The 15,939-nt window shown below is 42.7% G+C and overlaps 1 protein-coding gene across 6 annotated transcripts in view; it reads right to left on the bottom strand.

The window, feature by feature from the left end:
- LOC135545680 (mitogen-activated protein kinase kinase kinase kinase 4-like) overlaps positions 1 to 15,939 on the bottom strand; it is a 136,752-nt gene that overhangs the window by 41,726 nt on the left and 79,087 nt on the right. For all 6 annotated transcript variants that reach the window (XM_064973467.1, XM_064973465.1, XM_064973466.1 and 3 more), the window contains 5 exons: positions 14,562 to 14,629; positions 14,187 to 14,266; positions 3,272 to 3,366; positions 1,275 to 1,387; positions 1,058 to 1,145 (listed from right to left, as the gene is read on the bottom strand). In XM_064973467.1, coding sequence (XP_064829539.1) covers positions 1,058 to 1,145; positions 1,275 to 1,387; positions 3,272 to 3,366; positions 14,187 to 14,266; positions 14,562 to 14,629 — 444 coding nt within the window. The remainder of the gene's footprint in view (positions 1 to 1,057; positions 1,146 to 1,274; positions 1,388 to 3,271; positions 3,367 to 14,186; positions 14,267 to 14,561; positions 14,630 to 15,939) is intronic.

Below are 15,939 nucleotides of genomic sequence, written 5' to 3'. Positions count from 1 at the left end.
AACGAGAGAATCACTGACATGATGCCTTTTGTGGCAGGGCTGAAATTCAGTGGAAATGTTTTTTTGGGGATTCTGTTCATTTGCATGGCAAAGAGGGACTTTGCAATTAATTGCAATTCATCTGATCGCTATTCATAACATTCTGGAGTATATGCAAATTACCATCATACAAACTGAGGCAGCAGACTTGTGAAAATTAATATTTGTGTCATTCTCAAAACTTTTGGCCACGACTTTACAAACTTCAGAAGCCTTTTAAAATCTGAAATACAAAAGTTGTCCTGCAAAAGGGTGATCAAATTGGTTATTGGTAAGTAGCATCTGCTCCATATGTTAGTTAGTATGCACAAAGTGCCCTTTAATGTTTGTCATGAAAATAACCCATGTGGGACTGGTGACAACCCTGAGCTCAAGTGGCTCTGGGTGCACCCCAAATGACACTCTAATCCATATTTAGTGCACTACCTTTGACCCCCACAAATTAGCAGAGTTCATGGAAACCATGATGATGTGGCTGGTGACTCTTTGCTTCTTGAAAGTCCAATATCTTGAAAACTTGACTATTGAAATGCAAAACATTTTGGCACTGTATCAACATTGGACTAATGAAAAAAATACCAACGGATAGTTTTGAGTGGATTTTCACTTTAAGCAACCTATTACTCTGATATAATGAAGATGATACTGTAGTATGAACCTGAATCGACTGAAACTATTCATCTGTTTTCTAACTATATATCCATTAATTAAAGGCATTGAACATATTTATGTTCAATGTTGAGAGTTTGAGGAAGATTTGGTCTGAGTTTTCATCAAGTACAGAATTAATATCAGTGACAAGCGAGCTGTGTTGGTAAGGAAAGTAGCTGGCTGTGTTGGGAAGGAAAGCAGCTGGCTGTGTTGGTAAGGAAAGCAGCTGGCTGTGTTAGTAAGGTAAGCAGCTGGCTGTGTTGGGAAGGAAAGCAGCTAGCTTAGCTCTCAAAGTTAATAAGTGAGTACTTTTTCACTCCAAAATGTCCCAAAGAGGTCGTAGTGTATGAATGAGGTGTATGTATACCGGGGTCTGGTTAAGATTATGGTGGGGCTGCAGGACAATCCCATCAGGGGCTCCACGGAAGAACATTCCTTTCCCATTCAACGGAGACCTGGAGAAACAGACAACAGCAGTCAGAGAGCAGTGTTTTAATGGATAATGCTCTTGTTTTTTGCTCTACATGTTTTTTTAAGTATCAAATAAAATCAATGAATCAATAAATCAATCAAGGTGAACCCACCGGGTTTTCTCATCATCATCACTACTCCCAACTTCATCGCTAGAAGAGGAGTACTCTGTTGCCTTGACAAACGGACTGAGATTAGACGTAAGCCCAGAGAAGTGGCCGAAACCCTGAGAGAGAAACACAGAATCACATCAGAGATAGAACACCAGACATCAGGGATAGAACACCAGACATCAGAGATAGAACACCAGACATCATATAGAGAACACCAGACATCATATAGAGAACACCAGACATCATGGATAGAACATCAGACATCAGAGATAGAACACCAGACATCAGAGATAGAACACCAGACATCAGACTAGGAACACCAGACATCATAGTAGGAACACCAGACATCAGAGTAGGAACACCAGACATCAGAGTAGGAACACCAGACATCAGAGATAGGAACACCAGACATCATATAGAGAACACCAGACATCATGGATAGAACATCAGACATCATGGATAGAACACCAGACATCATGGATAGAACATCAGACATCATATAGAGAACACCAGACATCAGAGATAGAACACCAGACATCAGAGATAGAACACCAGACATCAGAGATAGAACATCAGACATCAGATATAGAACACCAGACATCAGAGTAGGAACACCATACATCATATAGAGAACACCTGACATCAGAGTAGGAACACCAGACATCATATAGAGAACACCAGACATCAGAGTAGGAACATCGGACATCATATAGAGAACACCAGACATCATATAAAGAACACCAGACATCATGGATAGAACACCAGACATCATATAAAGAACACCAGACATCATGGATAGAACACCAGACATGATATAGAGAACACTAGACATCATGGATAGAACACCAGACACCATGGATAGAACATCAGACATCATATAAAGAACAATAGACATCATATAGAGAACACCAGACATCATATAGAGAACACTATACATCATGGATAGAACACCAGACATCATATAGAGAACACCAGACATCATATAGAGAACACTAGACATCATGGATAGAACACCAGACATCATGGATAGAACACCAGACATCATATAAAGAACACCAGACATCATGGATAGAACAACAGACATCAGAGATAGAACACCAGACATCAGAGATAGAACACCAGACATCAGAGATAGAACACCAGACATCATGGATAGAACACCAGACATCAGAGATAGAACACCAGACATCAGAGATAGAACACCAGACATCAGAGTTCCTGAGACAGACAGTCAGACAGGCACGCAGACAGGCAGACAGGCAGACAGACAGGAAGGCAGGCAGACATGATTATGAAATAATACAGGACTGCTAATGCTAATCCAATACAGGAATAATTGTCAGTCCACATGAAGATGACAAGCAGGTATATGTTATTGAATAAAACACAATGACACCGTGTGTCCTTTGGAGGGAATCAGAGACAGGACAGGACAGGACAGGACACCTCTGCTTCCCGTCGGAATGACCGGGAATCTTAAATGGCATACTGTACCTCTAATCTCAAATCATTAGGCCTAGTCATAACATGCAATATTTAGTTTAGAACAGATAAGCAAGAATAATACACTATTTAGACGTAAAGTTGAGTCAGAGGAGGAATTACAGCATTCTTAGTTTTGATGAAAGCAAACACAGATGCGAGAGATGGTCATACGCATTCTCCTCATTCACATCCAGAGCTAATCGGATTCATCTGTTCCTTACAGTTTTGTTTTTCAAACCAGACAGTAACAAACAACAGTAACCGACATCTGACAAACGTAGAGATGAGACCAACATGATGGCCTTCAAGCTCGGTGACCAAGATGTAAAGTGTTACAGATGTCGGTATTTTCCAGAACCACAGGGCAACGGGAGCCAATAAAGAAAATAACAACTTGTCCCACGACAACAATTATGATAATCATGGCTGAAAACTACATTTTAAATCTGACGTATAATAGATGTGGAATAGTGTTGTAGATGCTAGGATGGTGACAGAAGATAGATACTTACATGTTGCTGAAGAAGGGTTCCAGGAGAATTCTCCTTAGACTTCTTGTACTGCTGAAGACGGCTCTGCAGCAGAGGGCTCTCCAGCTTGAAATAACCTGATAGAGTCAAAAGACATGTTTCAAATCTCCCATCTCACTATGTTGTACACTCTTGCTAAATATTACCAGAGCCATTCAGATACTGTAGTTAGCTTTGGTGGCTCATTATGGGAGCTTTCCTCAAACTATATAATGGATTAAAGTTGTCAGTTGCCCCAAGACCTCAGTATGCTGCGTTAATATGATGAGCAAGTCCAGATATGGAATAAGGCATCAGGATATATTGTAAGGGCTTCCTTGTTTTCCCACTGGATTACTCCGTGAAAGCGACAATGTAATGAACTTGTAAAAGACTATAAATGTCAAATTCATTATCATTATTATGTCTCTATTTGAGCTAATGCTCCATCTTCATGTACAGTATAAGATTCCTTTGGAATTTAACCATGACATGTTAGCACATTTATTTACCATATTCGTGAACTGCTTTCTTAAAATTCCTCAGACAAGTAATGGTGAAAAAGGGGAACTTTGAACACATTACCCAGTCTTTCTTTCCTTTTTTTCTTCTTATCCAAAATGCAGTTCTTTTGAGAGTCTACCCATTAATTGTACTGGTTTTCCACACACCCAATCTACGACAGGGCCTGTTGCTCACTAACACGCCCCCACCCACACGTTCTCACAAACTCCCACACACATACAACCTCACCCAATCTCCTTCCCACAAACCCTCACCCACCCACACTCCCTCACCCACCCACCCACACTCCCTCACGCACACTCCCTCTTTCACCAACACCCCCACACCCATACTCCCTCACCGACACCAAGTCACCCACACACCCTCACGTGAAACTTAAAGGCTCAATGTAGTCAAAAATGTTTCTGTGTTTTATATACAGTACAATTCAAAAGTTTGGACACATCTACTCATTTAAGGGTTTTTCATTATTTGTCCTCTTTCCTACATTGTAGAATAATAGTGAAGACATCAAAACTATGAAATAACACTTATGGAATCATGTAGTAACCAAAAAAGTGATAAACAAATATATATATTTTATATTTGAGATTCCTCAAAGTAGCCATCCTTTGCCTTGATGACAGCTTTGCACACTCTTGGCATTCTCTCAATCAGCTTCACGAGGTAGTCACCTGGAATGCATTTCAATTAACAGGTGTGACTTGTAAAAAGTATACAGAAGAAAGCCCTATTTGGTAAAGACCAAGTCCATATTATGGCAAGAACAGCTCAAATAAGCAGAGAAACGACAGTCCATCATTACTTTAAGACATGAAGGTCAGACAATGCGAAAATTTCAAGCTTTGAAAGTTTTCACGTGCAGTCGCAAAAACCATCAAGCGCTATGATGAAACTGGCTCCCATGAGGACCGCCACAGGAAAGGAAGACCCAGAGTTACCTCTGCTGCAGAGGATAAGTTCATTCGAGTTAACTGCACCTCAGATTGCAGCCCAAATAAATGCTTCACAGAGTTCAAGTAACAGACACTTCTCAACATCAACTTTTCAGAGGAGACTGCGTGAATCAGGCCTTCATGGTTGAATTGCTGCAAGGAAACCACTACTAAAGGACTACAATAAGAAGAAGAGACTTGATTGGGCCAAGAAACATGAGCAATGGATATTTGACTGGTGAAAATCTGTCCTTTGGTCTGATGAGTTCAAATTTGAGATTTTTGGTTCCAGCCGCCGTGTCATTGTGAGACCCATAGTTGGTGAACGGATGATCTCTGCATGTGTGGTTCCCACCGTGAAGCATGGAGAAGGAGGTGTGATGGTGTGGGGGTGCTTTGCAGTGACACGATCTGTGATTTATTTAGAATTCAAGGCTCACTTAACCAGCATGGATACCACAGAATTCTGCAGTGATACGCCAGTCCTTCTGGTTTGAGCTTAGTGGGAATTGTGGGAGAAAGATGTACATATAGGGAGGAACATAATACTGTAACACAAGAGAAAGATACACTTAGAGTGCATTTGCCATTCTGGTAAAATGCATTGTCTATTGTATAGGACAGGAGGCCAGAGTAAGGCCATGAGAGTATAGGACAGCTGAACATTAAAAACAGACCACACGACGAGGAGGAGACACATAGTCTGCTGATCCTAGATAACACACATACAAAAGAACGCATTAAGCTAAGTGCAGGGCCAAAGCATAGGCCTATAAAATAGAGGAATGTATAGTATTTTTAGTATAGCTGGACACGCTAAAAACAGAGGAGACACATAGTCTGCTGATCCTAGATAACACACATACAAAAGAACGCATTAAGCTAAGTGCAGGGACAAAGCAAGCCTACAAAGCAAGGGTCTTGCCACCATTATAATCTGACGAAAACCAGATATGGGCGTTATTGGGCGTGAACAAGCAGGAAGCCTGAACTAAAAAGATAATGGTAGGCAGAAGAATTAGGGAAGTATGTTTATCTGCATATGGGTTGGACCCATATGCTATATGTGTTTAAATACAGGAGCCGGGGCTCTGGGAAGCGGTGTGTGTTCCTCAGACCACTCCGGCTTGCTATACTTTTGTATTAAAAGCCTATTTGATTTCACAAGTTCTTGTAAGCATTATATTTGAACCGATTTTCCACGACAGAATATAATTTGTTTTTTTAACAGGACAATGACCCAACAAATCTCCAAGCTCTGCAAGGGCTATTTGACCAAGAAGAAGAGTGATGGAGTGCTGCATCAGATGACCTGGCCTCCACAATCACCCGATCTCAACACAATTGAGATGGTTTGGGATGAGTTGGACAGCAGAGTGAAGGAAAAGCAGCCAACGAGTGCTCAGCATATATGAGAACACCTTCAAGACTGAAAAGCATTCCAGGTGAAGCTGGCTAAGAGAATGCCAAGATTGTGCAAAGCTGTCATCAAGGCCGTCACAGGTTAGAGGTCATCATGGAGTGTTATCCCTGAAGGGCATCCTTTTGTTTCTAGCGTCCAGGTTTGGGATTATTGGGTTCACCTGGTTTAGGACTATTTAGGTTCCTCTATGGGACTGGGCCGGATGCTCAGGTCTCTTGTCTTGTTTTGTGTTGTACGCATATGCACTTGCTTTGTTGTTTTTCCTGTGAATACTTCAGTAAACATTCTGGATTTACCCTCACCTCTGCCTGCTGTGTTTCTCTGTGCCTGGGTCCGAGTTCGTACTAGAGTTATTGTCACAGTAGACCTGAGCCAAAAATGGACCCAGCAGAGATTTCTCCGTCATCCGAGGCACACTTCGAGCTCCACCACTTGTGGTCGGCTCTCACTCACCATGGAACTGTGATTGGTCGCCATGAGGCGCGGCTGAAGACATTGTCGGAGGATTTAGGAACTCTTGTGTTCACTCTGCCTACTGGACAGACAGAAGCAACGGTTGCTGCACCTGTGGTGGTTCCTAACCCTCCACTCTACCAGTTCATCATCTTCTTCCCCTTGGGAGCCTCATCTCCCGGCACTGGAGCACTATGAGGGGCATCCTGGGAGGTGTCGTGGGTTCCTGCACCAATGTTCGCTGGCCTTCGAGCTGCAGACATCAATGTTTCCCACCGAGCGTTCCAGAGTGGCATATGTCATCTTCTTGCTCTCAGGACGGGCTCTGGCCTGGGCCACGACCAGATGGGAGCAGCGATCAAACATTTGTTTCAATTGGCAAAGGTTCACCCAGAAGATGAGGGTTTTTGATCACCACATCAGTGGCAGGAATGCTGCTCAAAGACTCATTGCACTTTGGCAGGGCAGCTGGAGCGTAGAGGATTACAACATTGATTTTCGGACGCTCGCTGCTGAGAGCAGTTGGAATACAGAGGCACTTCACTCAGTATTTCTGAACGCGATTCTCAAGGATGAACTGGCTTCCCGGGACAACTCTGACACTCTAGAGGAGCTTATCGTTCTGGCCATCTGGATTGACAACCAGCTTCGGGAACGCCGTCATGAGAGGACGGAGGGATTCCGAGTTGGTTCCAGTGTTTCTAGCTCCGCTTCGGGAGGGGATTCTTCTTTGGGCCATTGCAGTATGCTGGGCCTGCTGGCCTAGTATCCCGATCTCAAGTCGGCTCTGGCTCCCCTTCATATCCTTCAGAGGAGCAATTGGGATGCACCAGACTTTCCTCTCTGGAGAGAAGGAGCAGGATTAACGAGCAACGTTGCCTTTACTGTGGACAGTCTTGACATTTCCGGGCCTCTTGTCCCGAACTGATGTGAGAATGGGATGACTCGTCAGTAAACTGGAGAATACTGGAGAGTCAGATACAGTCTCCAGCAGCCGACACGGCACGCACCTTGCTTCCGGCCAACCTGTGCTGGGACAATGGCAGTTGGACAATTCTGCTTTCATAGACTCTGGGGCTATCGGCTGTTTTCTGTATTGCACATTAGCTCGCCAACAGAGGCTGCCACTCATTAAGCTGGCCCCTCTGTTGTCGGTCACTGCGCTGGATGGTCAAACCATAGGGTCTGGGAAGGTGAAGCAACTCACCATGCCTATTCAGCTACAAGTTTTGGATGACCATGTGGAGCTTAACCAGTTTCATCTGGTGGACTGTCCTGAGCTTCCCCTGGTTCTTGGACATCCATGGCTTTCCACGCATAATCCTCAGATTGACTGAGATGGAATCCTTCATGCCAGTTCACCTGCCAGCAAATCTCCCCAGACCTTTCCGATCCTGATCATCTGGAGACTTCTGACTCTCCTCTGCCTCCGGCTGGGAGTGAGAAGCTTGATCTTTCCCACGTACCTCGGGATTACTGAGATTTGGGTCAGGCCTTCAGCAAACAAAGGGCCAGAAAACTACCTCCTCACAAGCCCTACGATCGTGCCATCAACCTTCTGCGTCCAGGCCAGATGTTCTGGCTGTCTCCTAGGGACCTGCCTCTACGCATGGAGTCTTGGAAGTTGGCACCCTGGTACGTTGGGCCATTCAAGATTCTACGGCGCATCAATCCAGTGGCCTACCATCTTCATCTTCCCCGGTCCATGATAGCTCATCCCACATCTCCAGACTCAAGCCTGTGGTATCAAGTCCTCTGGTTCCGGCCACTCGGCCTCCACCTCGGCCTTGCATGATAGTGGGACAGCCAGCCTACACGGTGGGATGCATCCTCTCCAGTCATCAGATCCGGCGGGGGACTCAGTATCTTGTGGACTGGGAGGAATACGGCCCTGAGGAACAGTCCTGGGTTCCGTCCCGGGACAGTTTGGACCCGGACTCATTCGGGACTTCCGCCGACGTCCAGCTACCCCTGGTGGGGTCCTGTCACAGGTTAGAGGTCATCATGGAGTGTTATCTGGGAGGGAGCCACTGGATGGTATTCTTATGTTTCTAGTGTCCAAGTGAGCCTGATTAGGACTATTTAGGTTCCTGTATGGAACTGAGCCGGTTGCTCAGGTCTCTTGTCTTGTTTTGTGTTGTACAAATGTGCACTTGCTTTTTGTTTTTCCTGTGAATACTTCAGTTAACATTCTGGATTTACCCTCATCTCTGCCTGCTGTGCTTCTCTGCACCTGATAACGTGTTAATGGTTACATTTTTAATGCTGTAGATTTGTTTGATGCCATTAACGCATTTGCGTAACTTCTTCGATATAGGGGGCACTCTTTTAATTTTTGGATGAAAAACGTTCCCGTTTTAAACAAGATATTTTGTCATGAAAAGATGCTCGACTATGCATATAATTGACAGCTTTGGAAAGAAAACACTCTGACGTTTCCAAAACTGCAAAGATATTGTCTGTGAGTGCCACAGAACTGAGGTTACAGAAAAAACCCAGATAAAAATACAATCAGGAAGTGCCACATTTTTTGAAACCGCCTCATGGCAATGACTCCTTATATGGCTGTGGAGGAGCTAGGAGTCAGCTTACCTTTTCCACGTTTTCCCCAAGGTATCTGCAGCATTGTGACGTATTTGTAGGCATATCATTGGAAGATTGACCCTAAGAGACTACATTTACCAGGTGGTCGCTTGGTGTCCTCCGTTTCAATTATTGCATAATCTCCAGCTGCAGTATTTTTCCGTTTTCTTCGGATGAGAAGCCAGCTGCCACCACTGATAGATTATTGAATAGATATGTGAAAAACACCTTGAGGATTGATTCTAAACAACGTTTGCCATGTTTCTGTCGATATTATGGAGCTAATTTGGAAAAAGGTTTGGCGTTGTAAGTGGCTGCATTTTCGTTTTTTTTTCTTAGCCAAACGTGATGAACAAAACGGAGCTATTACACAAATAATCTTTTTGGAAAAAATGAACATTTGCTATCTAACTGAGATTCCCGTCTTTGTTCTTCAAAGGTAAATGATTTTATTTGAATGCTTTTCTTGTTTTTGTGAAAATGTTGCCTGCTGAATGGTAGGCTTAATGCTATGCTAGGCTATCAATACTCTTACACAAATGCTTGTGTAGCTTTTGTTAAAGCATATTTTGAAAATCTGAGATGACAGTGTTGTTAACAAAAGGCTAAGCTTGTGTTTCAATGTATTTATTTAATTTCATTTGCGATTTTCATGAATAGGAAACGTTGCGTTATGGTAATGAGCTTGAGGCTATGATTACGCCCCCCGATACGGGATTGCCCGACGCTAGAGGTTAATTCAAGCCCTGGCAGACGATGTGCTAGCTAGCTACTTATATTAATGAATGATGGAGAATGCTAGTAAGGGCCTTTTAAATTGAAATTTCAAATCACTCCCAGATGGCTCTATGTGTAAAACCAAAGTAATTTGCATCTACTGCAAGGCAGAATTAGTTTATTACCGAAGTTATGGGGGGTTTTCGTTGTCATTTACAAGCAAAATATAATGTTGAGGCCGGCAATACAAGTAACGTTATTAGTAGCAATGGAGGACATCTTCGGCAGGCTAAGCTAGAAGAGTGTGCACGCGGGAGGCCTATAGACAAGCAGCAAGCTAACACAAGCATGGATAGCAACAGCTTGCAGGCCAGTCCACATTGTGGAGAACGAAGGCATGAGGGGTTATCATACGGATAGCGTCGAACGACTCAACGTATGAGTTATCCTCAAGAGCCACTGTCGTTACAAAAATACACTAGCTGTAATGAAAGCGTGAGGGCTACGAAAAAAGCAGAGGAGTTGAAACATACAACAGCTATTGCTCTCACGGGAGAACACTTGACTTCAGTCAGTAACCACAACTACCTTGGGGTTACTGCGCACCACATCAAAGAAAACTGGAAACTGCATTCACACGCTCTGGCCTTAATGAACCTCTTGGAACTACCCATCCCAGATCCGGGAGAAATGTCAGCAACTACACTAATTAGCATAGCGCAACGGTCAAATAGTCTTATTAGAAAATATTCATATTCATGAAATCACAAGTGAAATATAGCGAAACACAGCTTAGCCTTTTGTTAATCACCCTGTCATCTCAGATTTGGAAATGATGCTTTACAGCAATAGCAAGACAAGCGTTTGTGTAAGTTTATCGATAGCCTAGCATAGCATTATGTTGGTCACGAAAATCAGAAAAGCAAATCAGAAAAGCAATCAAATTAACAATTTTCCTTTGATGGTCTTCGGCTGTTTTCACTGACGAGACTCCCAGTTAGACAGCAAATGTTCCTTTTGTTCCATAAAGATTATTTTTATACCCAAAATACCTAAGTTTGTTTGTCATGTTATGTTCAGAAATTCACCAGAAATAGCGGTCACGACAACGCCGGAAAAAAAATCTAAATGATATCCATAATATCGACAGAAACATGGCAAACGTTTTTTATAATCAATCCTCAAGGTGTTTTTCAACTATCTATTCGATAATATATCAACCGGGACAGTTGGCTTTTCAGTAGGACCAGCAGGAAAAATGGCTACCTCTCTCTTTACGTAAGAATCACTCTGAGAGCCAACAGCTGGCCACTTACGCAATGTGGTCTTTTACGCTCATTCTTCAAAATAAAGGCGTGAAATTACGTCTAAAGGCTGTAGACACCTCAGGGAAGACGTAGAGAAAGGAATCTGGGTGATATCCCTTTAAATGGAGGATAGTTATGCAAAGGAACAGAAGGGTTTCAAAATAAGAGGCACTTCCTGATTGGATTTTCCTCAGGGTTTCGCCTGCAATATCAGTTCTGTTATACTCACAGACAATATTTTTACAGTTTTGGAAATGTTAGAGTGTTTTCTATTCTAAGATGTCAATTATATGCATAATCTAGCATCTGGTCCTGAGAAATAGGCCATTTACTTTGGGAATGTTATTTTTCCAAAAATAAAAATAGTGACCCCTAGCTTTAAGAGGGTTTAATGAAGACAGAAGAGAGACACAAATGCCGAAAAATTATTGGCCATTTCAAACACAGCCCACCAAATGCTGCAGACCTAGGACAACAGCAAGTTGCAAAATAAGGAGTCACAACTGTCTCGACCTCCACCGAAGGTGGCTCCTCTCCCTATTCAGGCGGTGCTCGGCGGTCGTCGTGGCTGGCCTACTCGCTGCCACCGATCCATTTTTCCTTTTCGTTTGTGTCTGTCTGTTTTTTTCTTTACGCTTGTGTCCTATTAGTTTATTTCGGTGGGTTTATTAATCTACGCTGCCTGCTATTCTTTGTGCGGGATTATTTACTGTTGTTGCTATGTTAGGGGTGCGTGTTTGCACCACGGGGTTTTCTTTCTCACGGTCGTTGTACCGTTTTGGAATGTAATTCGGAGTAGAGGTTTCTCCTCCTTGTTTTGCGTTTATTCCCCGTGTGTGGCGACTTCATTTGGGCATGTTCCTCCACCTGTTGTTGAGTTGGGGCTTCTAATAAACGATTGTGCTACTGGGACTTCCTTGCTCTCCTGCTCCTGACTCCTGCACCTCCCTCCTGGAATTCCACTCTGAAAATGGTAAAGCTTGCCCACCGAAACCAACAACAGAGATGCTCTGGCCCAACATAAAATGAACATCACCATGCCAACCACAGCTGAACTGGAGAAACTGGAGGCACTACTAGAGCCCTGCAGTTTATATTCTCTATCTCACTATGTGTGTTATAATAAGATATTGTGTGTGTAGGTGTGTGTGTGTGTGTGTGTGTGTGTGTGTGTGTGTGTGTGTGTGTGTGTGTGTGTGTGTGTGTGTGTGTGTGTGTGTGTGTGTGTGTGTGTGTGTGTGTGTGTGTGTGTGTGAGAGAGTGTGATTTTGAATAGGTTTTCATGCAGGTACTTGACTGAAATTCTGGGAGGAGAGAAGTACATTTCCTGCTCAGTGGTGTTGCCTGCTTTGTGTCATCTCCTTCGAGTGGTGGAGAGCTTGGATGATGACCATGCCATGGTAAGATTCAAGCTAACATTCACAACAGAACTGGAGACACACAATGAAAACACAAACCTCACATGGCTGAAGATCGACACAGCACTCGACCCAAGGTTTAAGGACCTGAAATGCCTTCCCAGAACTGAGCGGGGTGAGGTGTGGGCTTTGGTCAGCATCTTGCTGAAGGAAGAGAGGCCTGCACAGCAACCTGATAAAGCAACAGATTCAGAGCCAGCGATGAAGAAAGCTGCCCCTTTGTTGAGTTCTTCTGAGTTTGACTTTGATGAAGAGGAGGAGTCCATTGAGAAATGTTTGGAGCATTACGAAGCAGAGCCCATTATCAACATGGAGGACTGTCCACTACAGTGGTGGTCACAGCATGCAGGGGCACACACCAGGCTGGCCTGCAATAAACAAAGGTACCTGGCAACGCCTGCCACATCAGTACCTTGTGAGAGGTTGTTTTCACTCTCTGGGCATATCGTACAGAAGAAGAGAGCAGCTTTATCATCTGAAAATGTCAACAGGCTTGTTTGTCTTTGCAACTGGCTCAGTGAAAAGAAATAAGAGGAGGATTGAAGTGTATGGTCACAGGTTTATGTTCTGTAAAATTCATGACATTGTTGGACAAGTTTATGCTCTTTGTATCGACAGAGCTAATTGTTTTTTTTTCTTATAGACAACCCTCCAATCACTAATGGGGAGAACAATAATTTAGAATGGCTGAAGCTTTAACTGTGTGTGTGTGTGTGTGTGTGTGTGTGTGTGTGTGTGTGTGTGTGTGTGTGTGTGTGTGTGTGTGTGTGTGTGTGTGTGTGTGTGTGCGTGTGCGTGTGTGAAAGAGAATTTACGATGGAGCATTAGTGACCTACTGGGAGCATTAGTAAGTTACAGGACTTTTGTATTGATTAACATTGCTTAACTTGTTTATGGTGAATATGCCATTAAAAATATTGAAACAGAATATTTTTGTGTTTCTGTCCCTACATGCCTATAACGCAATACACATTTTTTTTTTTGTAAATATATTAGGGTTATCAAACGATTAAAATAATTAACTATAGAATTTAATGTGATTAATTGCGAAATTTGGTGCTAAATAAATTTTATTTTTTCAAAAAGCAAAGTATGGAAGATTGGAAGATGCAGACAATTACATTGATGGAAGCTACAATCTATCTGTAATATTAAAGCTGATCTACTCCCTAAAAAATGCTAAAATTCACAGCAAGCTACTTAATTGTTACCCAGAAATGATTTGATATTGAAATAAAAACACTTGCATTGGAGCTTTAAAACAATTGTTTAGTTTCAAAGTTAAACAGTAAGCCAGTGGCCCTGTGCATGGTCTCACTTTCAACTCACGAGGGAAAAACCCCTGACAGGATGTTTAGGTTTCAGTGACACATTTTCTGTGTATTGTGGTAATAGCCTGATTTGTAGACACCCAATGCGTTCACACAGGCTGTAGTTCACCATGCAGTAACACTATGCAGCTGATAGATCTACATATGTGCTATGTGAACCCATCTCTAGTGAATGGTTGAAGGAGAGAGAGAGAGACGAGAGAGAGTGATTGTTGAGGACACAGACCTGACTGGGAGCTGCTACTGGAGCTGCCATGAGAGGACATGGACTTCCTACCCTTTTCCGCAGGAGACTGAGGGGCCCCACTGGACAGCAGAGAAAGAGAGAGAAGAGTGAGAGAAAGAGAAGAGAAAGAGAAGAGTGAGAGAAAGTGAGAGAGAAAGAGAGAGAGCGGGAGAGGGAAAGAGAGAGAACAAGTGAGAGAGGCAGATGACAAGAATCAGGCACACACAATGTCATGCTCTATACTTCAAATGGTGTCTCAGAGATATATAATGTTCTGTCATGGGTCCTGTCAAAGCTGACTATGGATTATCCACCCTGTAACTGGTAGTACTGCTCACTGCCACTGAATGATGTGTGATGTGGTAACAAACGTACCTCAACCCTGTCCGGTGATGATTCATCAGCTCTTTGCAATATGATTTGGATGTTGTACGCTCCGGAACCTTCAAAAAGATAATTTTGACATGTGAGGGCACAGTATACAGTGGAGTAAAGTACTTAAGTACAAAAACTTGAAAGTACTACTGAATATGTTTTTTGGGGGTATCGGTACTTTACTTTTCATATTTTTATCAACTTTTACTTTTACTTCACTACATTCCTAAACAAAATGATGTACCTTTTACTCCTTACATTCTCCCTGACACCCAAAAGTACTCGTTACATTTTGAATGCTTAGCAGGACAGGAAAATGGTCTAATTCACACGCTCATCAAGAAAACATCCCTGATCATCCCTACTGCCTCTGATCTGGCGGACTCACTAAACACATGCTTTATTTGTAAATTATGTCTAAGCATTGGAGAGTGACCCTGGCTATCCATAAATGTACAAATAAATGACAAATGGTGCTTAATATAAGGAATTTGAAATTAATTAATACTTTTGATACTATATTTATATAGTAGTAGTATATATAGTAGTATATTTTAGCAACTACATTTACTTTTGATTTACGGTTGATTTCTACTCAAGTAGGATTTTACTAGGTGACTTTCACCTTTACTTGAGTCATTTTCTATTAAGGTATCTTTACTTTTACTCAAGTATGGCAATTACTTTTTCCACAACTGACAGTATATGTCTGACTACCTTGCACAAAGCATCACAACATTAGGACATATTAGGACATTCTAAAACACTGCATGCTCTGTGGGGACTCCAGAAATGTGTAACTGATCCTAACCGCCAACCTGGACTGTATCATGTACTATAGAGGATGCGGATACCAACTTTAGGAGAACACATGTGAAGAAGCCTGTGAAGCAGGCAATCGGGTCTTGTGTTCATTCTTTCTCAATGTGGTCCCCAACAGCTGTCAACATGTTCACCTTTTTCTCATGTCATATCATCACACAAGAGGAAAGGAAGACAACACCCATTGAAAGAGGAAATCATTCTGAAAATCCCCATCATACTCTCTTTAACTACTGACATCCCTTCAACAGGGCTTACTGGCAGCTGTATGTCCCTGAGTTTCTCACGTATGTTTTTACATTGATTTCTGTGATGAATGCAACAAGAAAACTTGTAAGCAATTAAAGCACATCAACTCCATATTCCCATATCAAGCAGTAACAAAACACTAGAGTGCTGTATCCTAAGGATACACATCTCTGCTTTTATTAGAGGAACTAGAGATATGTTTCTGGAAACAGAATATGTATCACACCGTTGAATTAGTTTGTTGTTAGTCCGGGGTGCCATAGGAAGCTTGAGGGCACTGCCACATTCCTCTTCCTTTATGTTGGCA

The sequence above is a fragment of the Oncorhynchus masou genome, chromosome 9, assembly GCF_036934945.1.
Source record: "Oncorhynchus masou masou isolate Uvic2021 chromosome 9, UVic_Omas_1.1, whole genome shotgun sequence".
Classification (NCBI taxonomy): Eukaryota; Metazoa; Chordata; class Actinopteri; order Salmoniformes; family Salmonidae; genus Oncorhynchus; species Oncorhynchus masou.
Note: the sequence above shows the minus strand (reverse complement) of the source record. Positions and strands in the feature narration are given on the sequence as shown.